This window comes from Amblyomma americanum, chromosome 7 (assembly GCF_052857255.1).
Source record: "Amblyomma americanum isolate KBUSLIRL-KWMA chromosome 7, ASM5285725v1, whole genome shotgun sequence".
NCBI lineage: Eukaryota > Metazoa > Arthropoda > Arachnida > Ixodida > Ixodidae > Amblyomma > Amblyomma americanum.
In genome coordinates this window covers 25281717-25308283 of record NC_135503.1, presented here as the reverse complement: position 1 = coordinate 25308283, position 26567 = coordinate 25281717, and the positions used below count along the sequence as shown (strand labels likewise).

The following is a 26567-nucleotide window of genomic DNA, read 5'->3' as shown; positions in this document are numbered from 1 at the left end:
GCCGCGCTGACATCGCGGTATTCCCGTAACCGAGCCGTGATGCGACCATTATCCGGATAAGCAATGGAGTGGGCTCAGTCTCGTTTGATGAAAAGAAGGGAGAGGGGGAACGTGCAGCTATCACTGTCGCTATCACGCCTAATTTTGTCGTTATTCAGAGGAGATCACAGTGCTGGTTGATAGATGGCGTGGCTATAGGCTTCATTGCCGAGGTCTAATAATAATAATAATTGTTTTTTAGTGAAAGGAAATGCGCAGTATCTGTCTCATATATCGTTGGACACCTGAACCGCGCCGTTAGGGAAGGGATAAAGGAGGGAGTGAAAGAAGAAAGGAAGAAGAGGTGCCGTAGTGGAGGGCTCCGGAAGAACTTCGACTGCCTGGGGATCTTTAACGTGCACTGACATCGCACAGCACACGGGCGCCTTAGCGTTTTTCCTCCACAAAAACGCAGCCGCCGCGGTCGGGTTCGAAAATCGGATTTTTGTGCAGAAAACAATCACGAGCTCTTTTTTTAAGGCCAATATAAGTTTGATGTGTATACTGGACTATACGGTAATACACGGTTTCTGTGATAAAATCATCGCAAACCATGAGACCAATTGGCCACAAACTTAATATAACCAACATTTAATGTGCTCACTACACAGGAAGAATGTAAGCTGACCACGACTTACTTCAAATCTAAAAGCACCCTTGTACAGAAACTTTCGAGTGTACTTAGTACTGACACGCTGTGCACGGAACTATAGTCGGGATGCCTTCGTCACCGCGTGCCTCAAGACAACGGATGCCGTTTTTGGACGTCAGAGTTCAACACAGTGAAATCTCATTAAAACTAGCTTAATTCTACTTTCCGTTTTATTTGAACCGATGTTTTCGTCCCGAAAAACGTGCACTGCATTAAACAGGCAGGTTCTTCTTCCTCTCTTCTTTCACTCCCTCCTTTACCCTTCCCTTACAGCGCGGTTCAGGTGTCCAACAATATATGAGACAGATACTGCGCCATTTCCTTTCCCCCCAAAATCAATTATTTATTTAAACAGGCTCCCCATAATGCAAACTCCGTGTAATTCGAAAAAGGCTTCGCTTCACTTGTCGAGAGTCGATTTTACTTCTTTCCTGTCCCCGGCTGCGCGGCCCGCCATTTCTCTCACTACAGTGCTCGCTCGCAGCAGGAACGAGACCACCTCCGCGACAGTGCAAGGAACTTTACTTTCGTGTGCATTGTGCATTGTGCAAATGCACGCACAATGGCGCAAAACACGTCATGCTCTGCATTTCTCGGGGGAGCGAAATACACCCCGCGCTGTAGTTAGGACGGAAACAATGATTGCACAAGAAATACGGCGCACTGTTTGCGAAGAATGGTATTGTACTGCATCAATCACACTGCACATTCCAGACGCGTGCGCGGTACAAAAGGCACGAGCGCATACCGTCTCGACCATGCGAGATCTGCATCGCACACAGCGAAGGCGTTGTACAGCCATGGCTTTGAACGGTCAGCGTCGATTAGCCTAGGAGTCACGCCGCTGCAACTTTTACTCTCCGCGTCCTCCATCCCGTTAAGCACGTGCTACTGGTGGCCGAGCTTGCATGCAAAACCGACGAAGAACAAGCGTACTTCAGTGCGCTCGTCTCTGGCCAGACAATGGCCGACCTTCCGACCGGCGTTGCGGGAACTTGATCTTGAGCAGGCGCTCAGGGCAGGGGCGCCAAGGACGGACACGCAGCCTACGCGCCATACGGGCCGCATTGTTCGGCCCGCGTGCGTGTGTATGCATCGACGGGTGTTGCTCGAGCTCATATACGCGCAGCGCACGCCCCCTCTGTCAAGAGTGCTTTGACGAGGGTGAAGAAAGATACAAGAAGCCGCTGACCTGCAATCCCGCTCTGACTGAAGGTGTCCTGCGTTTTGTATCACGTTTCCACGGTGCGGGTTGAGTAACTCGGCCCGCATTTGACGGCCGGAAGCAGTAAGCACTAACCGGATGTGGTTGCACTGCCTGTAGGCTCGTTCTTGAGAGCACAGCTTTGCCAATGACGGCTCGCGCTTTGTACGTACGCAGTGGTTCGGAACAGTCCAAGGTTGGAGCCGATCGTGGGTAGTTCCGACCTTTTCTTTTCTCGTGTAATTGGTGCGCTTTGTAGCTGCTCGCAATGTGGCAAGAAATGTAACAACTGAAAGCTGTACTGCCGAAGAAAAATTGTATAAGAGCCCGTCGTTGTGATCTTGAGAGAGATGAGGACTAGGAAACTCAGACGTCTGGTCCTCGTCTTCCTTGGGCTGTAATCTTTTCGGTACGTGGGACCAATCATATAGCTCGAAGTTCCACCCGTAATAGTCATTTACAGCATGCCGCAAACACAGTAAGTCGCCTACCTAATCAGCCTAGGTAGCGTTTCTAGTTAGCCTGTGGTCAACGTCTCTCCACGCGAGTCACTGTGAAGAACGCCGGCATGCTATAAACCAAGCGTTGTGAGGAGCATGAGCACCGCTATATATCATGCGTCTCCGTGGTTGCGATGCACCAATGTACCGACCGCGTGTTGGCAGTTACGTCCCTCCTGGTGTTCGCCCTGCACAGTCCGATTAAAAGTACAGAAGCACAGTCTGGTTAAAAGTACACTGAGGACAACTCCGCTCAGTTATTGTTCTGAATAAAAATAAATTCTCTGGCTCTTTCTGGCCATGCTGACATTTGTCCGACAGAAAAAAACGTAGTTATAGCTGTGCAAATTGAATTTTAAAAACTTTCCCGGCACTCAATACACACTCGTGACGTATACGCCAAGAAGGACACCATGGTCACCGCTTTTAAATGAAAGGCGGTTTTGCCTAGCCTCCGAGATCCGCAGAAAAACGGGTGTTGACGCATGCCGTTTAGTTGCGAAATCAGCCGGTGATGGCGACATCTGTACTTTGTTTTTTTTTTCTATCGTATAAAAGCTCCGTTCTCGGCGAGAGTGGTCCCGTTATTTATTCATTTGTTTTATTTTTCATTTATTTCATATTGCAGATCATGTTACACTTCCAAGCAGGACAAATGCAGATGTAGATATTACAGATCCAAGGGCAACAAGTAAAAAGAACTAAAAAAAGAAAGCCTGCAGAGTGACTATGCGCTGAGAGTCACTGTGTCGGTGAATTGCACTCGCTAATAGTACGCGGGAAAAAGGAAAATTTAAATGTGCCAGTTTTAGCAAAGTATACGGGGTAAGTGATTAGAACACGACATCCAATCGATTAAGGCAAACTTTAATTTGTTAACAGTGTTTCTTTAACGGCTTGTCCATCCTCCGTACTTTACGGCGGGCATTGTTGCCTCATTGAAGGGGATTTACGTGCTATACAAAAGAATCTTTCACGAGCATTACTGAACGACTTTAGCTGCATTGACATTTGGGGCGTGCCAAAAGTGCTTCCGTAACCTGAATGCTCCTCGAAGACAAATCAGCAGCCTTGTGGTACTTAACTGACACAACCTTGGACACAACGACCTATAATTGGCGTCACAGTGATTGAAGAACGTCGTTCTGGAACGGCTGTGTCGTCGTTCCTCTCTGCGATCTGGCGGTGATGATAGTGAATTTATATGGCGCAAGGGCATCTGCAGCCAAAGAGCGCCATGGTACAAGGTATTTTTCTTTTGCTCGAGGTGGGGGTCAAAGACCCATTTCCCAAGCATTTCACCCCGATTAAGCCGAGCACCAGGCCAGGGGAAGCTTGTATCCATTGTATCACCGGTGGGTACCCGGTGGCACTGGGGATCGAACCCCGCGCCTCCCGCATGCGAGGCGGATGCTCAGACCACTAGGCCACCGCTGCGGGACAGATCTGGCGGTCACTGCGGCAGTCGCACTGAAGGCATGAGAAGATTATGCCGTTTTATTATGTCGACCTCGTGAAAGCAGTGCAATGGGCGCGCCAGTACGAGTGTTCTATTGTGCTATGTGTGTGAAAGAGAGGGAAAATGAAGTAGCTACTAATTACGTTCTCACCTAAGCGGTATAAACAAGACTATACTGATGGCGCGTGGAACCACCAAATGAACGCCTGACCTCTCCTCGCAGGCACGCGAAAAGTCTTGAGAAGTCACAAGGCGTCGTAAGACCTGAGCTGTCCGGCACAACTGAGGCCAGCGGCATGGCATAACTGCGCCTCATTTCCCGACCCCGTTTTGCAGCGTTCAAAATTGCGGCACAACAACAACCCTCAGGGCGGTGTCCTTAGTGCGGCGCCTTTGGCTCTGGAGCAGGCCAAAGGCGCGCACGTAAGGCACCCTGACTAGCGCAACCGTTTCGCACACACTGGGAAAGACTTTGAAAATACCGTAACAATGCTTACTTAAGCACTACGTCTTCTCTGACCGTACATGTTTGAATGAAAAGGAGAGGAGCAAGAACTCAAATTTCCTCGAAAGACGAATTACATGGCGGGCAATGCGAGGTTGGTGGCCAGTCGTATTCATGTCCAGCATTCTTGGGCAAAAATTTTAAATATTAGAATAGTGCAAGTTACTGTTACGGAAATATTGAAGGTAATTGTAAATTCTTCCGATGAATAGCAATTTCTTTTTTTTTTAAGTTTTTTTCATCGCTCGCATCGAGCAGTTAAGACTGCCATAGAAGACCAACTGGGAACACTTTTGACGATAGCAATAACGTTAATAGCAAAAACATGCATGCTTGCTAACGGAGGATCTACGGATATATTGATTGTCATAGTAAGATCCTGCAATAAATATAAAAAAATTGCGTTCATAAACTTTTTCTCGTTGAAAAATGCTTTTGTTCAAAATTGCTGGGTATGAGTCTCTAATCAAAACGTCGAAAACGCGCTGCTTTGACAAGGTGTCCGGTTTAAGGCACTACGCCGCAGTCCAGTTCAACATACTTAATGATAAGTTGTAAATTGTTAAATAATATACTCATGATTAGGCACCGAACTTTTCGGTTTCTATATTTTCGAAAATTCGGCGGTATTTATTTCACAATGCAGTTTTCGGTGTTTTTCGGCGAATATTAGTTTCTGCAGATGAACTACCTATGTATTTCAATGATACATTGTGATATCCCAGCGCTGTCAAAAGTCACTTTGAGTTTATCTTGGGTTTTTTCTCACTATGAGCATTTGATTTAACAGTAATTAAGGCACAAATGGTCGTCAATTGCCGGTAAAGTGCTCAAAGCTGCGCCTGCACAAGGAAATGCTATCACAAATAAAATATGTAACGGAAGATAGATAATAAAATCGTAGAACAAAAACGCAAGTCGTAGTTCATTTCTGAGAGGCGGGTTGCCATGTTATTGCTGGGTTGTTGAGAAACATAGTGTGTTTGCCGTTGTTTGCATGTTGAATAGAGCGATGGAACTTTCGGTTTACCGTCGTGGTAGCCAGAACATGGCACCTCTTCGTGAAAAATGTGCATGCTTTCGAGTGTTCTTACATGCAGTGAAGAAACCTGCTCTACCATGTAACTGTTATAAGTGGCTGATGGCAGTGAACACCTCTACGCCAGCAGACGGCCTTCGGCAACGAGGCAGAGGCTTCCAGTGTACAGAGCCATGTAAGCATACGGAACGGTATCCAAAAACGCACAACTGCGCTGCTTAATCAAACGGCACACGGCACACGGCCTCACCGTACCCTCTTTGTTAATTATCTCCTTTGCTAATTATTTATTTTGGCTATCGAGTAGGACCCGCCGCGGTGGCTCAGTGGTTAGGGCGCTCGGCTACTGATCCGGTTTTCCCGGGTTCGAACCCGACCGCGGTGGCTGCGTTTTTATGGAGGCAAAAACGCTAAGGCGCCCGTGTGCTGTGCGATGTCAGTGCACGTTAAAGATCCCCAGGTGGTCGAAATTATTCCGGAGGCCTCCACTACGGCACCTCTTTCTTCCTTTCTTCTTTCACTCCCTCCTTGGTCCCTTCCCTTACGGCGCGGTTCAGGTGTCCAACGATATATGAGACAGATACTGCGCCATTTCCTTTCCCCCAAAACCAATTATTATTATTACTATCGAGCAGGAATGTAACCCCTCCTCTATAGCCAGCTATTTGCGACGTGCATGGCGAGAATATAATACTGACCTATTTCGGTTAAAGGCGAATTTTAAAATAGAATTCAGCTTACCTTCATCGTTTTTTTACCTAAAAGTCTAACGCCTACTAATGATTACTTCGCCAGTTAGGGGAGAGGGAAGAGGCTGAAAAGGAAAAAAGCTCTTAGAGATTTGGTGGTGCTTAGATTCGCGTTAATGCGGTACTTATGTAAGGAGGAGGGGGAGGAGGGGGGCATGAAGCACGCTGGCCCGCTCCCTGCATGGGATCAGGAAACCGTGCGCCGCGGGTCGTATAAATGGCCCTGTAATAGATGTGACCCGGCAAAAAGAAGGCCGCTAGGCGCGCAGGGTCTACGGAAAGCTCGGAATCGTGGTTTCGCGACGCAGCGGGCAACCGTTTTCGGCGGGAGCGTCGAAAACGCCCAGGCAGGCCCGTACAAAGTAAAACAATGGGTCGTTTTTGAAGCAGCTGGGCTGCAGTTTTCTAAACGGCGCTTCGAAAACCGGAGACGGAGCGACCGAAAGATATACGAGATATAAGAAACGAAGCGAATGCAGGAAATGGAAACGAACATTCGTCTAGAGCGCCGACCGTTTCGTAATGGGGTCCCAGCCTGCGTATATGGAACCTCGTTGGGCAGTTAAAATGGGAAATACGAAGGCATTACCAAGAGCTGGCATTTATTTTCCATCCTTCAAAAAGAAATGTATATATATATAAGCAACTCGAATTGGGGACAAAGTTGGGGAGTATCTAGCAAATTACAGGCTTGTTTAAAAAATAAGTAGGAAGCAGAGATAATTTAAGGGCGAACCATCCACTCAAAGAGCTTAATTTTCACACTGTAGATAACTGCAACTGCTGCATTTGCAAATATCTCCACACTTACTATAAATCTCAGACGTGATATCCACAAAATGTCTCACGTTAAGTCTGAAAACAACGTCACGCTGCATGTGATATTATTGAACCTCGTTATAACAAAGTTGAAGGGGCCCAGCGATTACTTCGCTATAGCCGTAACTTCGTTACCGACCATATTTACCGAGCTTCCAAGGGCAGCCTTCATTCGTTCGTTATATTAATTATTTCGTTATAAACCGTTTCGTTATAACGATGCTCGACTGTACTGACGTGGTTAATAACAGGACACTAAAAAAATTTAAGGTCGCAACCCCTTAACTCAATGAGCAAATCAGCAGGCGTGATAACACTGACAGAAAGAACGGCACGCAACAAAATATGCATCCTATAAATTGAAAATTGAAAATTGGTTTTTGAGGAAAAGAAATCGTTCAGTATCTGTCTCACATGTCGGCTGACACCTGAACCGCGCCTTGAGGGAAGTGAAAAAAGGAGGGACTGATGCATCCGATCCCCCTCCTTTCGAATCATAGCAAGCCGGTTCTGAGTTCCTCCATACTAATAGCCACACGCTCTGTCAACGCAAATGATGTCAATGGTCTCCACGCATCCGTACCACTCCGTAATCTCATCAAACAAGACGCAGAAGACGCGACCCTCTCCGCAAGATCCTTTTAGAGGTCGCCACGGCTCTCTTTTGCTTTTTTTTTCCTTTAGCCACACACTTGAAACGCGCAGGCGATGACAAAGAAGAAAGCGTGAAAGAAAGAAAACCTGCGACGAAAGCAGTCGACGCACGAAACGTAACTGCTACACGCGCGCGGCCGAACGCTGATCGATTACTGCTGCTTCGCGCGTTTAGCCGCTGACGCATTCGAATCTCCTTGGTACACGGCCTTCGTCTCGCTTGACTTCAACCGCGAGTCCCCGGCGCTGATGGTCAAGGGGCATGAAGAAGAAGAAGAAACACTCGATAGTGGTGTTGACAGTGCTTCCAACTGTGTTCGTACACGCTATTCTCTGGGGCGGAGAAGAAACAAGAAGAAAATAGAGGTGAAAAAAAAAAGCCTGAGGTAAAGGGCGATGTCCAAACATAAGCGCGGACTTGTTGGGACAAGGAGAAAGGTACAACAGGTGTGACCCTGCGCGCTTTGGAAAAGCGTCATCGCTCCTCCACGGTGCGCGCAGTTCACAGCGCGCCTTTGAACGCGCAGTCTTCGAAAGACAACTCCCTAGAGTTTCTTGGTGAGGCAGTTGACCTCGCAGTCCTGTGTCGGATACTGCGTATAAGCTTATGCTCGGAGAACAACTCCTTGGTGGAGTCGCGTACCTGAAGTCTTTGTAAGTGTGCGCGCTTGACCACGTTTGTAAGTGTACATGCTTACGCCGAGAGACATGGTAGTATTGTTTTTTTGCATTTTTTTCTGCGCAGACATTTGCTTATTTATGGCCTTTCGCAGCAGGCAGCAGTTGGACAATGAAGAAAAAAATGCGTGGCTGACGTGCCTGGGAAGTGTGTAGAGGCGTCAGCTGCTTCGTGAGCCTCGGCCAAGGGCGTGGAGTCTGAATGAATTAAAAACTTGAAAGGGTGCGGAGGTAAGAAACGAACGCGCCAGCCTCGCAACCTTTCACACAATTTTCTCCTGCCTTTAGTGACTCAGATTACGAAAGAAGTATACAGCAGGTGCAGGTAATTTTTGTTAAACGGTTCGGAGATGTAAAAACAATTATTCGTAAGTTTCTTGCAAAATGCGTAAAGGCATTCTAAAAACACAGTTGTAGTTCTCTTTGAAAACTACAACATTTTGTAGTTCTCTTTAAGAACTGCAATATCAGCACCTAATGAATGCCCTGTTTCACAGAGGCGCAGGGGTCTATTTCAAGCTAACGGTTAAGGAAAGTCAGGTTGTAAATGACTGCACATGCGGAGATCAGTGCATTGAGCTCAGCATTCTACAGGAAACCCAGCTGTCAACGCATGTGCCCGTTCGATACATTCCTACTTGTATACCTTTAATTCAGGTGCGTGGTAGGGGTAAGTGGCATCCTCTTTTTTGGAGTCAACTATTCATCTATATAACCAAGGCGTGACGTCAACAAAGGAAGAGTATGTACCACTGTTATGAAGCACTCTGCACTTTTTCACATTGTACGAGTTAAAAAACCTTGCTTTCTGCTGTATCACGAATGACCCACCCTCCAACGTCGTCCAGGCGTCCCTGTTTTCTAACGCCTCTGTCCTTCGCGTATACAACTCAGAAAGCATTATTCAGCGTGTTGGGTCATCGGTTTTTCGAACCTCGACGTGTCGAGAACAAACGGTGCACCGGCGTACACGACGCAACCCGCATTATAGGCATTGCATATACGCACCACCACTGGCATCACAGGCAAACAACCAAGAAACAGAGACCCATTTTTTTTTTCAGGCGTGTACCGATGAAGAAGAAACTAAACAAGCACACACGAACGTGCGGCGGCGATAGCGGTTGTTAAAATTCTCCGCCTCCTTTGTTTCAACACCGCCCGCCCGCTGGGTTCCCAAGGAGCTCTCGAAGCGGGCGCTGCGTCAAGGGATGCATATATGCGAGCGCGTGCCATATGCGAACGCAGGCCTACACAACATGCTCAAACCACAGTCTTGCATGTTCAACACCCTCTCCTACATCCCTCCCCCCTCGTCCAACCTCCCCCTCGCCTGTGTACCTCCCTTTCCACCCAATCCTAAACAACACACACGCCATTCCTAAGCACTCTCTCGCGTCAAAGCTAGGCGCAGAGCAAAGTGGCTCAGAGGAACTGCCCATGGCCGCGCCTTGCTATGCGCGCACTGCGGCCGGCAGCCGGCATCGGCTATCGGGGCGCTGCTGAATGCCTCTCTCACGTGATCAGAATGATTGGCCTTGGGTGCTATAGCACGCGGGCGGCAGCACGAGCAAAAAATTAAAAAAGAGAGAAAGAGAGAAAATAAGGAATAAACGCTTCGCCTTTCAATTGTTCCCGTCAGACACGTTGTGGCCCGCGGGCCTTTCGACTGCAGCTCTGACACGAAAGCGCGCGTTCTCTTTCTTTTTTTTTTTTTTCGCGCCATAATCGCCACCACTATGCGGGTATTGTAATATCCTCGCGACATTTATATGGGAGCGGCTGGCGAGGATAGTTTAGCTAGGTTCGCCTTGAGGGTATAAATAAATAAATAAATAAATAAATAAATAAATAAATAAATAAATAAATAAATAAATAAATAAATAAATAAATAAATAAACGTCCCGACGCCATGCACGGATGTAACAGCTCATTTCCACTCCGTCTTTATATTTCTTTTCAAACGTTTTTTGCATTGCCCCGCATTCTTCAAAAGACCTCCACTCGCTCTCACCTCAGAACACGCTTTTCCCAGCACAAAAGACGTTATAATGTGGCGACGTCTCCCACGAAAAGCAGGGACGGGGCGTCGTGATTCTAGTTTGCAGCATTCAATGCCGAGCGAGGCGTAGCGGGCAGTTAGGCCTATGTGCACGAAGAGAATTGACGCGAAAGGCTATTGTTGCAGTTCATTGCTCTGATTTGAAAAGTGAATTCCGCCGCCTCGGTGTCACGTCGCTGCGGTCGCAACGACCCACTCCCCATCATCCCCTGCGCACCACCCGCAGGGGCCCAAGATAAACGCCTCGCGCTCCGTATGCAAATGTCGCGCACGCGCGCGCATACAATGACCGCCATCTTCGACACGCAAGAAAGCAAGCTCTGCTGAAGTGGGTTGAGCGATTCGCAGTGAAGCGGGTGAATTGACGTTAAATAAGTTTCCGGCTGTTTCGACGGCACCTCGTATGCTATACTACTATACAACGCGCATGGCTACACAGCGAATGCAGTGTGTGTTCGCTCGGGACAAGTCGGCGACAGGGGAAACCGCGGAGGGCGCACCCCTGATGAATGCCTTTTCCCATTGGAGCAAAATATGAACAATCTGCTTTATACACTCGCAAGCAAACACACACACATACTCGCTCACGCAGAATTTGCGGCATGCCGGACTGAATGCCTGACTATGCATGTGCCTGAGGGCTGGGCGAGCGTTTTGGGAGGGGTAAGTGTATAAGCGTCGAGACAGGTTACGCGGTGTGACGCTGAACAACAGAAATAATGATATGGGTGTTTAAAAAAAAAAGAAAAAGGATCGCATGAAAAGATAACAGATCCAAATTGATATATCGGTCAACGAAGGTGTGACGTTATATACCCAACTCACCAGGAGCCGAGAGCGCTTTTGATCGGCGGTGACAACGCAGCAAAAGAAAAGAAGAAAAAATAAGAAAGAGTGATTAAGCAACTGCCTGCCAACGCCAAAAGAGCGGGAACAAAAAGGAAAGGCGACAGTGAACGTATTAAGGAAATAATGCCGGGCGGGGTTCGATTGTCAGGCGTCCAATCGGGGGAATAAAAAGCAAGAAATGGGTTGCGACAGTGGAATGTCTATCCTATTTCCTATACGCAGGGTGGTCTCCGAGTGACCTTCGTAGAACGATCGACTGTCGTTCGGCACAAATAAAACAGGTTAATGCTATATCTCTTAACATGGCGACCGCGTTTTTTTTTCTAATTTGTTATTTCTTCTCCCCCCCCCCCCCCCCCCGTAGAAAAGGCGTGCCGTCGGCGAAAAGGTTAATCGAGTTGTAGCGGTAATTGAAGTCCATTCACCCTCAGAAGTTTCATAATGTACTTAAAGTGGTTTCACTAAAGTTGTTCCGTCGTGGGTATTTATTTCGACTACCATCTAACCTTTGATGGTTTTTGATGCCTATAGAAAGTATCCTAACATGAGGATTAAACAGGCCACTTAGAAAAAAAAAATTAGGTTTGAAATATCCCATCCGTTTTCACTCCCTGCGATCCGCAGGGCCAAAGATAACATGCGCTTTGACAGAGAATAAGCCGCTGAAATTTTAGCATATTTAACCTCCTTTTGAAGTTCGAAGGTCGTTTGATACGTTTTGGGTAAGGTATAGTAAGCTTTAGTTAGAAATTATGCAGGTCTGGTAGCAGGCAGTATTGCACTGTAACGTCTCACGAGAGAGATACACCTTGATATTAAGAACCGCCGCGGTGGCTCAGTGGTTATGGCACTCGGCTGCTGACCCGAAAGACGCGGGCTCGATGCCGTCCGCGACGGTCGAGTTTCAACGGAGGCGAAATTCTAAAGGCCCGCGTACTGTGCGATGTCAATGCGCGTTAAAGAACCTTGGTCGAAATTTCCGGAGCCCTTCACTATGGCGTCCCTCATAGCCTGAGTCGCTTTGGGGCGTTGAACGCCATAAACCAAACCAAACCTTGATATTAAGAGGGCGTGTTAGCCTGAGACCTTCAAGCTTTTATAACGCTCCAAATGGAATTAAATGTAGCTTGAAATACGACCACCAAGACTCACAAACACAAGCTCACACGCGTAAGCATGCACGCTTTCACAACGCAGTGGTGGGTTGGTAGGTATGTGGAGCAGTGGCCGGCAGTAAAATGTGGAAGATTATCAGAATGATGCATTTATTTGCATCTTTTTATCCTGTAAAAGACCTTGAAGCCTCAGAGAAAACAAAAGAAACATTTACTGAAGGAAAAGGAAGCATTACATGAGGGGAACAATACAGTAACAGCACAAATACCACACTGAACACGTTTCGTGCTGGTTTCCACTTGTGCAGATTCTAACAAGGAACTGCGCGTATGGTAATGAGGGGCGGTTACTCACAGCAAAATCCTGCCCAGTGGTCATAGCTTATCCGACCTAAATTGCGTAACCCTGAGGAACTTTCGTTTGTGGTACTTCAAGCTTTAAAATCGAAGTTTGTTGGGCCTTGAGGACTCATACCTTCGCAAATAAAAAGCGCGAAACAGAACACAAGTGCACCCGCCGCGGTAGCTCAGGGGTTAGGGCGCTCGACTACTGATCCGGAGTTCCCGGGTTCGAACCCGACCGCGGCGGCTGCATTTTTATGGAGGAAAAACGCTAAGGCGCCCGTGTGCTGTGCGATGTCAGCGCACGTTAAAGATCCCCAGGTGGTCGAAATTATTCCGGAGCCCTCCACTGCGGCACCTCTCTCTTCCTTTCTTCTTTCACACCCTCCTTTATCCCTTACCTTACGGCGCGGTTCAGGTGTCCAACGATAAATGAGACAGATACTGCGCCATTTCCTTTCCCCCCAAAAAACCAATTAAACCAATTAAAAACAATAATAATAATAATAATTGGTTTTCGGGGAAAGGAAATGGCGCAGTATCTGTCTCATATATCGTTGGACACCTGAACCGCGCCGTAAGGGAAGGGATAAAGGAGGGAGTGAACGAAGAAAGGAATGAAGAGGTGCCGTAGTGAAGGGCTCCGGAATAATTTCGACCACCTGGGGATCTTTAACGTGCAATGACATCGCACAGCACACGGGCGCCTTAGCGTTTTTCCTCCATAAAAACGCAGCCGCCGCGGTCGGGTTCGAACCCGGGAACTCCGGATCAGTAGCCGAGCGCATTAACCACTTAGCCACCGCGGCGGGTCCAATTAAAAGCACAAGTGCAGGTTTTTCGTCCATTTTGATTCATTTTCTGATTCGCCCTTTTTGCTAACATGAGTAACGTTCTAGTTGTTGCCGGTAGGTTATACCGTTTCAAGCATTCTTATCTTTAAATTCACGGTCACCCCGAACGCCCAAAGATCCCTGTACACAAGTCCCTTCTCAGCGCCCTCTTTCACCTTTCGGCCCTTCCCACGCGGAGCCTGAAACGCCAGGCTTCGCATATCGCGCCGAGATCACTTCCCTCATAGACCGGCCAAGAAGGGGATGCGAACGAGAACGAATTTACTAATTGGAACGCTCTTCCTTTATCTCGACCCAGGAGAGGAACCTTCCAGCGGGGATGTGCGCACAAAAACGTCTCTTAGCCGTTCTTATCCGCCTGTCTATCTCCGCGTAGCCAGCGGCGGCAGTCTTCGTCGTAGCGTACAATGTCTACGCGCGTTCCCCGACCGGTGACTTCGCGTGCCCTGAAAGTAATAAACCGGGTACCTAAAGGCCGACCGATATCGTACGCTCTATAAAGGCTGAAAATTTACGGTTCCCGAGCCACGGACCTCTCCTCTGAAGCGGGTCAGATTGAGCTTGCGCGTTCAACGCTGACGGAGCTATAGCAGCGTGGTGGGTGAGTTAGGCATTAAGGTGACACGATCACAAACGCCGCAAGAACGTATTTGCGCACGTTCATTCGAGCTTGGCGTGGAAGCTCGCTGCTGTTTTCTTCGGAGGTATGTTTCGAGGAGCAGATAAACGGCTGCCCATAAAGTTTCGTAATTCGCAATCGCAGTCAAAAGTTTTGCCCGCAAGTTCTGTTTCAGCGTCTACCGATAGATAGCACGGTTCGAGAAGTTGTTTATTATTTGTGCACATGACTAATAAATGCACAGACAGCTTGCAGTGACGTCATAACTGCCTGCACATTCTGTTTACCACAGTATGGCATGCCTATCTGAAGTGCTCATTCTCGCCAACCGTATGGAAAGTGTGACGACCCGGTTAGGGTTGCGTCAGACTTTCGAGGGTCCACGCAGAGTTGTGGGGAAGTTAGACACAGGACTCGGTAACACAGAGAACAGGTTTAATTATTATTTCAACATCACAAAGATATGAGGTGCAGTTCAATCACAGAAACCCCGCCGTGATTAGTGAAGTTGCTTTAAATTGGTTTATGGGGTTTAACGTCCCAAAGCGACTCAGGTTATCAGGGGCGATGTGGTGGAAGGCTAACTATAATTTCGACCATCTGGGGCTCTTTAATGTGCACGAGCCTGAGTCGCCTTGGGAAGTTCAGCCCCACAAATCAATTTCAAGTAATTTAACTCATATTGCGCCGGTGGATTTGTTAACGACATTGCGGGACTTGTAGGTGTGATAGGTCGTCATAAGGGGTTGGGAAAAAAACGTTAATTTTTATGTAATGCAAAAGCTACTCTTGAGAAAAGAGTCGTTAATAAAACCACCTTTCACAGGATGGTCAAACTGTTTTAAGGTCTGTATTTTAAATACCAAGAGACTTAGAACATAACCCCGCTAAAAAAATTAAAGTTGGTTTTGAGCAAAGGAGAGACGCAATAACTCTCTCATTTGTCGATGGACACCCGAACCGCGCCTTGAGGGAAGGGATGAAGGAGGGAATGAAAGAAGAAAAAGAGAAAAGTGTCACAGTGGTGGGCTCCGGATTAATTTGTACAGCTGCAAAAATCAATGGTGTAGTATCGAAAGGCATCAACGGAACTCTATAGGTCCGCGATGCATCCAGCGAAAGGATGTCAGTGCATGCAGAGGTTTCTTCAAAAAGTCCAGGAGCTTTTCATCCTGATGTCACCAACAAGTGAAATTACCTGATCCGAGTCATCATCGTCATGAGCCTTACTACGCCCACTGCGGGACCAAATGCCTCTCCCCTATCTCTCCAAACCTGTGCCAGCCACCTTATCCCCACTAACTTCTGAACTATTAAGGTCGGCGGATGAGTGTTAACTCTCATCCCTTACCCTTAACGAGCATCGGCTTTATTTCTCTGGCATTACATGCCCTGCCCAAGCCTCTTTCTTCCTCTTGATTTCTACTAGGATGTCATTAACACGCTTTTGTTCCCTCAGCCAATCTGCCCGCTTCCTGCCTCTTCCTACATCTATCATTTTTTTCTTTCCATCGCTCGCTGCGTTGTCCTTAACTTAAGCTGAACCCTTTTCGTTAGCCTCCACGTTTCTTCCCCATAGATGAGTACCGGTAAGACATAGCTGTTATATACATTCCTTTCGAAGGACACTGGTAAACTGCCATCCATGATCTGATAAAACCTGCCAGATGTGCCCCACCCCATTCTTATTCTTCTGGTTATTTCACTCTCATGCTCCGGATCTTTGGTCACTACCTGAGTGCACCGTAGATAATTCAGCAATTTTCAGCGCACATTGACTTCTCAGCTCAGCTTTGGCAGTGAATGCGTTTGATGTACACGACAAACCTGTCTCCCTTGCAGGGAAATAACTGCACGCCATAAGAGGTCAAACTGCCACCCGTAAGCCAAACAACGGGGGCATCTTTCTCCTCTTCTTCGATCACTCACAGGAGACACTAGGGGCCGCCGCGGTGGTTGAGTGGTTATGGCGCTCGGCTGCCGGCCCAAAAGACGCGGGTTCGATCCCGGCCGCGGCGGTCGAATTTCGATGGAGGCTAAATTCTGAAGGCCCGTGTGCTGTGCGATGTCAGTGCACGTAAAAGAACCCCAGGTGGTCGAAATTTCCGGAGCCCTTCACTACGGCGTCCCTCATAGCCTGAGTCGGTTTGGGACGTTAAACCCTCATAAACCATAAACCAGGAGACACTTGAGATTGTTTGCTCCGGAGACAAACCACAGGCCATTTTAAACCATGCAACCGTCGTCGTTACTGTCCTTGTCAAAAGGTCATGTGCAAGGTCGTGTGCATTTATACTTTATTCAACTTAGCTACACACGCAGTGATAACGAAGTGGTCGTTGCAGCGAAGGTGGTCGTCAAGGTCAAAAGCATCCGGCTGACAAAAGGGGAAAAAAACAGATGCCAAGTGACTTCTCAAGTCCCGCCACCAGTCTGATTCCGGGAAGTGTGCTGTTCAACGCTTTAGACCCGAAGTGAGGGCGCGATCATGAATTTTTGTGCCTCATTACTTAGGAAGAAAGAAAAGCGAAATATTCAGCCTATCTATGCGACAACTGAGAAAAGCAGGGATTTTCTCTTACTTCACCTCGTTTTAACCTTTAACGGGGGTATCAAATAGAGTTAATAGACATGTTTTCTGCGGGGTCGAATGCTAAGTGTAAGCGTTTCGTGATTTTTCACATGAGCACAGGCGTGTTGGTTGAACCCATTCGTAGTTTACTACGTAAGGGGACTTCATGTGTACATCCTTTTTTTATTTTACTTCCTTTTCACGCCCTTTCTCACATCCGTCACGACGTGGTAGAGGTGTCCGCCCAGAGTGAGTCAGTAACTATAATAATAATAATTGGTTTTGGGGGGAAAGGAAATGGCGCAGTATCTGTCTCATATATCGTTGGACACCTGAACCGCGCCGTAAGGGAAGGTATAAAGGAGGGAGTGAAAGAAGAAAGGAAGAATGAGGTGCCGTAGTGGAGGGCTCCGGAATAATTTCGACCACCTGGGGATCTTTAACGTGCACTGACATTGCACAGCACACGGGCGCCTTGGCGTTTTGCCTCCATAAAAACGCAGCTGCCGCTGTCGGGTTCGATCCCGGGAACTCCGGATCAGTAGTCGAGCGCCCTAACCACTGAGCTACCGCGGCGGGGAGTCAGTAACAGAACACTCCCTCTGTACAGAATCTCTTCCGTCTCTCAGGGCGCACATGTTGCCGTCTTGTTCGCCGCGGTGGCTCAGTGGCTAAGACGCTCGGCTACCGAGCCGGAGTACTTGGGTCCGAAACCGGCCGTGGAAGCCGCGTCTCGATGGAGGCGAAACGCAAAAAGCTACCTTGTGCTGAGCGATGTCAGTGCGCGCTAGAGATCCTCAGGTGGTCGAAGTTATTCCGGAGCCCTCCACTACAGTACCCTTTCTCTCACTCACCCCTTTATCCTTTGCCTCACGGCGCGGTTCACCTAGGTGTCCGCCGAGAAGTGTTGTTTTCCTCATACTATATGGCACATGCCCACGTAGGGGGATTGGCCAAGAATTGGGGGGCACAGAGAGTCTTTGAGGTAAATTATTCCTGGACGAAATTGAGACAGTTACTGCGCCTTTCATTCCGCGAAAACCACTTTTTTTTTTTTCATTCAAACGCTAGTCACTAATCCTTACGGTTTTTAGACTTCTTCCTCTTTGGACGACCTTATTACGAGACATCCTTAGTTCAGGACATGGTTTTTCTTCACCTGTGCGTTGCCAATACCACGTTTCTACTTGGCTTCTGTGCGGTTTTAGCGCACTTCTTTTAATTTCTTAGTAGGCGATAAAATCATCTTCGCAGAGCGTCGGAGCTAAGATACAAGCGGCGAACAGTCAGACACGGAGCTGAGCTCAGAAACTGCTGAACTTTCCGCGCTGCACCAGTGCAATGCTGTAGACGTATAACGGTGTGCCTGCACTCAGTATAAAGGCCAAGCAGTTGCGGGATTCAACATTTTTCAAATGGGCGTGGAGTATATGGTATCGGTACCCACTTTGGAGCGAAAGCGGTGGGCGCACTACCATGGACACCATCTGCACATACTTAGTAACCCTGATGCCAGCAACTCTGTTAACAGTCTTGGGTGCCTACACCTCTCTGATGGGGGGACCAAATACGGTCCACTAATCTGAAAATATCGATCTTTTCAGATCACATAATCATGGCATGTAACTAATGATGACCGTTGTTAATTGCCATCAAGTTGAACCTGACAGACAGCCTTTCTGCAATTTTTTGTAAACATCAGGGCGTTTATAAGTAGAAAATTGCTCTTTTGTAAACAGATTTCGAAACGTGCTGAAACAGTGAATGTCTAATTTTATATCCCTTTTTGTGCAAGCATTCTTGGCTCAGACGACCTCTTCTACGGCCTGAGACGGCGACCGTATTTGAACCCGGGAAATTTCTCGCCGTCGTCTTGTTTTGCAGTTTCGAATCTATTCACGCCATTGAGAATGAAACAAGTCAGGTGAACAACGATTTCTTAAAAACAGCACTTTTCCCTTTGTATACCTCTTCCGTTTCTCGCTGAGCGATACGCCACCTCGTGGGGTGTATACGTCCTCGCAATTCAAACAAGATAGAAAAACAGAAACGAACAAACAAAACCGCCGACAACGATCAAACCTCCTTCTTCCTTCCGTTTTCTTTTTGTTTTGTTTTGTTCCCTGCCTGCACCGCCGCGGCCGCACAGGGCAAAACAAAAAGACCCTGCCGCGGAAGGTCACGCATTGAAAAAGCAGCCAGCGCGAGAAAAATCCCGCCCCACACACACTCGCACCGATGCATACAGCCGGCCTTTTTTTCTTGCCTGCAGGCATTACACACGCACACGGGCCCGCGTAGAGACAGTCTCCCGGCGCGTATGCCTCGCCGCTATCTCGGGCGTCGTCGGAGGTGATCGGCTCGGCCGATCTGCCGCTCTCCGAACGCCGGCTCGCGAAACGGCGCCCGAAACGCGGTCTCTGCCTCAGTTTTGTTAATGAAGTGTCCCAATCGCACACGCTCGCACAGGGCCTGGCGGCGGCAGCGGCGGCAGCGGCGGTCGAGACAATAAACGCGAAAACGCAACGACAACGCCGGCGCTGCCGGCTGCTGCCGGCGTCCCAGCCGCAACAGCCTCGGCTGCGTCTATAATACCTTAGGCGACGGCGGCGGGGGGAGGTGGTTTGCTGCCAGCTTATCGATGTTTTTGCTTGCTCGCGTTTTATGTTGCTGTTGTTCTGAAACTTTTCTTTCCCGCAGTAAAAAAAAAAAAAAAGCTGGCGGCAGTGCACGCGGACGGGAGAGGGGGGCGGGAGCTGAGGGCCTTTGTGGAACGCGGACGAGGTCGCGCCAGCTGCGCCGGTGCCGACGGCGACGATCGGCGCTACGGTGGGAGCTAGTGGGGGACCTACACTACGAAGACGAAGACGACGCCCCTGTTGGACTCCGGGGGCGACGCTCCGAGCCGCTGATCGACGACGAACAGCGACTTCCGATCACGGCGACCGCGAAACGAAGAGTTGTATGGCCTGGTCTCTTTCACTCCCTCTCCCATGCTTATCGGTTAGAGGCAGTGGGACCGCAATTTTCTCGTCCGATAGCTGATGGAGACAGATACGGTGAGCAATGTAAATGAATATGGCGAGGTATTACGGCTGGTACGACGAAATGAAGCTCCGCGCAGGACGATAGGGCGGACGGTCGCGGGGAGGTCTTGGCGACAGTGTTAACGTTATGGAGATACATCCAAGCCGGCCGGTTTCAGATAAGCTGATTACTGCGGAAACTCCTTGTGTGTAGTGCCCAACGATGTCAAGTCTTTCGATCGCTCGTCTCACTTTCCTAATTCTTTGCACCGGGGATCAATTGATGCGAGTCTCCTCTTAAAATTGAGCACACTACAGGCACTATAGCGATTATCTGCGGCCTGCAAGGCCGAGCGTTATTTATACGGGCGATAAGACAAATCTTTATGTGGATCTACCTGTTACCTGACCTAAGTAGAGCTTGGGTGGAGCTAGTCGGTTTGACATCTCTCATTCGGATTCGAACCAACAGACGTGTGTTACTGTACAAGAGCGACAGCGGAATGAGAGATGCGTGGGTTAGTAAAAAGAAATAAAGAATCTTGGAAGAAATGCTGTTATATTTCCCATAAGAACTAGTATCTTTGATTTAAACTAGTACGGCTTTCACAACCAGTTTTCCTGGTACTGTCATGATCAGTTGGCGTATGGAGAATAGCGGGACTACATCTCAGGCTGCTGCGTCTTCTCTTCATACTTTTAGTCGCGCTGGTTTCAATACAATTTTTCTATGCAAACTTTGTTATAACACGATCATTTGTTGCACAGTCTGTGCGCATATATTAACATTATGCATTGCTCAAGAGCGTATCAGTAGCGTTAGTCACATCACAGGTTACAGCGGCTCTACTGTTCGCGTCTTATACGCGTTTCAGAGGTTGAGAGATAGAGAATGAGAGGCTCTTTAATGAATTATAGACATTTTAGCCAGAGCTTCAAAAGCGCTGCGCTCATCAAAGCAATCGCATACTGGCAAGGCTTGATAGTCACTTACAGTCTAAGCTCATCATAACGAAATGGTTTATAACGAAATAATGGATATAACGAAGAAGTGACGATTCTCCTTGAAAGCTCGGTCAACACGGGCTATAACGAAGCTACGGATATAACGAAGTACTCGCCGGGCCCATGCAGCTTCGTTATAACGAGGTTCAACTGTAATTGACAATTGAACTACCTTTCAAACGAATCGGACAATCGAACTGCTACCTTTTTATCTGGCGTTCAGATCCTCGTATAAATACCGGTCTTCTCCCACCAGCTCCAGCTTCGGCATCAAGCAGTGATGCCCGCTAGCAAGTGCTCATGTGAGCTCCATACGCGAGACAAAGATGAAGTTGCGCGTACTGAAACGAACACAGACGTCAAAAATGAGAACGGGGTCACACCCGGGAGAAACGTTGAAGTAACATAACCTGACCCGCATTCACCCTTCGCCGTCTGCCAAAGCCCATTGCACGCTAAGAATACCTCGCAAGCAGCCGCCGTGCTCCAAGCGGGAGAGGAACGCCAACAGCGTAACGAACCGTCGCCCCAGGGGAGGGGGGGTCGCTGCATGAAACGCACGTTACGCTTTTCGTCCCTCATCGTCACTGGTGGGCAAACGGAAGTGTAAAGCTCTCTGCCTCCGAGCGCATCGCTTCGGCCCGGAAGCGCCGATTCCGGCTGCTTGTTCACCATTGTCCGGCCGTCGGACATCGAGCGCCTATAAGTTCCGCTCGCCTCTTCCTGCCTACGCGTCCCACGCCCCCTGGTGAGACTGGCTGGCTAGCCGCGTGGCGACTGTTTAAACAGCGGTCGCTCTGCAAGCGCGTGCTTCGCAAAACCGCGACGTGGCTACGTGCTTGCACTGTGTCCACCACTTTTCTTTCTTTCGTTCTATCTTGGAACGTTTTTTTTTTTTTTCACGCATTTTAGACCTCTGTGAATTGTGTCAAGAAGTTTGAGTCTTCAGCTCGGCTGAATGTGACACACCGCTGAATGCGGATTTGCTTTCTGATTTGCTGTACGAAAATCACGCCCCGGACTAAGCCGAATTTTTCTTTAACTGCGAAGTTTCTGAGTAGCCGTATGGCTGCGGTTGAGGTGATGCCAATGAGCAATTACTCCCTTATTGAAAATGATAATGTGCGCAACGTGGAACATCGATGAGCAGCAGCCAGTTTGAAATATGCATATTTGATTTCAAGTTTAAATATGTGAGTGAAATGATTTCCACAAAATAAAAGATAATATGTTCCGGAAATCATCGACGAAGGAGCAGTAACTTGCAATCTTACTTTTAACCGGTAAAAAACAACAACTAAGACAGTAAAAACAAGTGGTTCGGGTGAAACAAGAAGAAATATGTGTACTAGATAGCGTTAAAAACGCGGTGAAAAAAAAATCATTGATAACTAATACGCCTTCGTTAGTTGAGCATCTGGGGGACAAATAATTGGCATTGTATCAACCACCACTGGCAATGACGTGGTAGGCATGCCGCGCTATTCCTGAAAGAACCATAGAAGAGAACTATCTTACATGACGCACATATCGATTGAATGATTGAGGCCGCAGCGGTGGCCTAGTGGTTTGATCAGCCGCATCGCATGCCGAAGTGCGGGGTTCAATCCCCATCGCCGCCGGGTACCCACCGGTGATACAACAGGTAAAATCTTTCTCCTGGCCTGGTGCTCGGCTTCATTAGGGTGAAATGCTTGAGAAATGGGTTTTTGACCCCACCTTGCTAATATAAAAACACCTTGTGCAATGACGTTCATTGACCCCTGACGCCTTTGTGATACAAAAATTCACAATCATGATCGAATAAACGGTTGAAGAATTTCAATAAAACAAATTTTGCTTTGAGCATGCATTTCTGTACTCCTCCCATACGTACACTTATATTCCTCCGCTGTATCTTCGACCGCAGTATACGTCATCGCAGCGGCAGGGTCGTCACGCTGTCGAGTGGGCTGGACAACGAACCCGAAAAGCAAACATTTGCATATGGGGGGTATATAGTGTCGAGTTGAATTGCTAATTGGATGCGGGCCGGGCACGCGTGACGTGTTTGCACATCCTCATGAATAAGATTGCAGCTTTTCAAGCCGCTGAACGCAACGGGCTTTCAGTCGAGACCCTGAACGATTTGCGGACTGACGTCAGCGCGGAGACCACGCAACAAGCGCACCGTATTCTGTTTAAACCCAGAAGTGATCGTATCAATGAATCACAGACGTATATTCATGCTGCCTTCCTCAAATGGCGAGGGCGTCTAAAGTACGTGATTATAAGCAGTTGGCCACAGAAGGCAGAAAAGATAAACAGAAAACTGGCTGAGGTGGATTTATTTGCGTTGATCAGTTATTACATCTACGCCTCCCCGCAACGCACAGTGCATATGCAAATGAGTGTATTACATGTAATCTATACGAGTAAATAATGTCAGCTATGTCAGTTACATTCTCCAGTTTTACATCAAGCGCTAGAGTTTACATAAATATTGATACACAGAATGATAGAAAATAAATTAACTAAACCATCCTGTCGGTAAAGTAATCCTGCAGTCTTCCTTTCGTTGAACACCGAAATCTACAATGGTTTAAGGAGAGGGGGTACAAAGTATAAAAGAAAGAGGGCCTACGTTACGACTTACGGGGTCACATCAATCCCATATTAAATTAATAGTCTCTTTCTATGCAAACGAGACGACGTAAGCGTTCAGAAACCTAAAGGCGGGAACTTATCGTGTCTAAAGCTACGCAGCACCATTTCAGAAAGGCGTGCAAAGGCGTACGGAGGTCGGCACGAATACAACTTCTGAGCACCCGTATTATAACCCGTCCGTGGTAGCTCCTGTATAATGTGCCGGTTCGTGGTCTTGCTAACGATAGGGTGTACGGGTAATGTAACGTCGACCCGCCGCAAGAGTAAAGTGACAGGTTTCAACACTGCAACTGGGCTTGCTCAAACAGGGCGGGTCCAGCTGACAACGAGCTCAAGCGGGCGACAGCCCGCACAGTCAAGCAGCCCGCAGGGACAACTTTGTGCATTGTTGTAGAGGCACCTAAATCTGTAAAGCGCTACGTTTACGAGCAGTGAAGTTTGTTTAATGGATGGCTGAGTAGCCGGGCCGTGTGATATGCAGAGCTCGTCATGCGCACGACCAAACTACATTTTAAGGAAATGCACGAGTCGCCCAATAGAATGCAGAATAGAATAGAATGTAGCCACTCCGTCCCTATGCAACGGCTCAGTGGCAGAAAATTCGCGTTTTCATACGCAGCGAGCTGGCGGTAATTATAAAGGAATATTGTAACTCCAGAAGAAGCGTTGGTCCTGAACTAATTCACTAAACGAATAAACAAATAAACTTGACCGCGAGGTCGGAAACTGCAATCTAAAGATGGAAAATCATTCTTTGGTGTTGCAGATGCACTTACACATTGAGAATATAATAAATCGATAGCATGCCAACCAATTAGCTGGCACCGAGAAGGCTGAGAAAATGCAGGTGCTCACCTCTACAGGGATACGGTGGCGGCCAGCTTCGACGTCTGCAAGAAACAGAAGGAGAAGGCAATTAGTGTGGGGCAAGCAGCATTATTAGCACATTTTCACAGCGGCAACTATATAACTATGCGAAGCGCGCACAATTGTTGTTGCTTGTGTCTTCAGACATAAAGCACAGTTGTTTGGGTATAAGTGTAAGACGCCCACTAGGGCGTTTGCCTTAAGTGTGCAGGGGCTGTACGGTTCCCTAATGCGCTCAAAAACGAAAATAAAACAGAGAGCCTTAAACTGATCTCGTGATGTAGTCATGTGGTCCGACCGTGTCATCCAAGTATTTGGTTCCTTTACTTCACGCTAAGAACTATCCTTATGGGAGTTAGCCTCATTAGTTAACCAGCGCTATGACTTTGGCGCATAGCTGAAGTTGCCCAAGCGGCTGTCTTCTTGATTTCTGAGGTCTTCTTGGCATAGTTTAGTAATCAGCCATTGAATACATTATAGCCATCAGGTAACAGAAGCAAAAAACTTACGAGGTGCCGGAATATAAAAGCATTCTTCTCTAGCGTAAACAACGTACAAGACATTTGGAAAGGTGCGACACAAACAGTACTCTTTCTTCTTTATCATGCAGATTCGTCGGTAGCAGGTGGCAGCAGTTATAATGGAATAGCAAGGATGACAAAATGGACAATAAAGCTATAGCAGCCGGCAAGCGAAAGACAAATTGTGATCGTTTCAAAAAGGAAGTCGCGACTATGGGGAGTCGTTCTGTATATCACACTGTGGAACCATCTGTATAATCCATGAGAAAATTCGAAAACTGATTCAGCAGCCAAACGTGCCACTGTTAACAAGAGGCATACTTTCCAAACAGGGTCAAATGTGAGCTTTATGATGATTACACTGCAAACGCGAATCAGCCTATATATAGGAGTACAAAAGTAATAAGCTGTCCTCTGGCGCACCCCGTTTAAGGAAAAGGGTAAGCTACTCAAGCCGTGGGCCAGATTTCTATGAACAAAAATACGGGATACTTGCCGTTGCCCCCCCCCCCCCCCCCCCCCCCCCCCCAACGTAAACAAATTCCCTCTTAAAAACATGCGAAGTCCTAGCAGTTACGAAGATTGCTACGAGGCGTCAACCTCCTCTATTTGTCAACCTCAAGACCTCCGGTGCCACGTTCAAAACTCTACTCCCATTGCTAAGTGCATCCAGTTACTACGCTTTGCAGTCGGAATATGCGTCCGTTGCCAATAGAAAGCATTCCGCATATTTAGTGATAGAAATCTACTCCGGGACTTGGACAGCATGCCCTACACGTAAAGGGAGTTCTCCAGAGGACAGCTCACGTGCTTTTATCTCCCACGTAGGCTTATTCGTGTTTATAGCGCATGCTTTTCGTCAGAGTATTCTCCTTCAAAATCAATTCCTCTGTTCAGGCTGGTGGCGTTGTATATTTTTAATTTTAAGACAGCCGAAAACTACACGGTAACCGGAAGAGCGTCGGAAGACTTCGCCTCCAAGCGGGCGCGCTACATTTTTTCAAACCCTGACAACCCGCCAGATAGGACCGGTCCGGCCTCATCGGCGTGTGCCACCGCCATGGCGGTGACTAAGCACTCGAACACGGCCACGGGCCTGCGAAGGGGAGACGTCGCGCTCTAAAAGCCTCGCGCGTCGCTTCCAGCGACACTGATGACTCTTAGATGACGTTGATTAGCCACGCCGGCGATGCCGTAATACCCGCGACGGTGATGGACGGAAGCCTCCGGTGATGGGCGCCAGGGTGACGGCAGTGACGGCTTGGCGGCTCTCTCATTGTGCAACGCAGAGTGGGCGCTTTTGCAAACCTCTCTCGAGGGCCCCGCTTATTGAAGGGGGCGCGTGTGCAGCGTTATACAAGAGGACAGCTCCGATTCGCCACACGCTTCGCGCTATCCAGCCAGGCGACGAGAAAAATGAATGTTCTTTACTCTGGAAAGCGGAGGAGGCGGCATACAAAGCGACAAAGCGCTCCGTTCCTCGCCAGCTCTGCTTCGTCGGTCGACCGTTATGTCGGCTCGCGTCTAGGACTGGAAGACTCTGGTAGAGCCACGCGGCGCTAAAGCATATCTACCTGCCTTCGGGATACCGGTGCCGTTCGGAGAGTGTGTGGATGTGTGTTCAGATGGCGCAAATGGGTTAACGAGTGAAAGGGCCTCCGCCGTTGGGAGAGCCCGGCCGACGCGCGATCGGCCCAGCCCGACCGACCGACCGGCGCACGCGAGAGGATTTCGCAATGCCCCCTTGCTTGATCGGCGCCGCTGTTGCGGCGAGGGCGTTTTAAGTCGCCC

The 26567-nt window shown here is 48.3% G+C and overlaps 1 protein-coding gene across 1 annotated transcript in view; it reads right to left on the bottom strand.

Annotated features, from left to right (window-relative positions):
• The window catches only part of LOC144098710 (uncharacterized), a 146498-nt gene that overhangs the window by 52851 nt on the left and 67080 nt on the right, over positions 1-26567 (bottom strand). The window contains exon 2 of the mRNA XM_077631541.1: positions 24244-24278. Coding sequence (XP_077487667.1) covers positions 24244-24278 — 35 coding nt within the window. The remainder of the gene's footprint in view (positions 1-24243; positions 24279-26567) is intronic.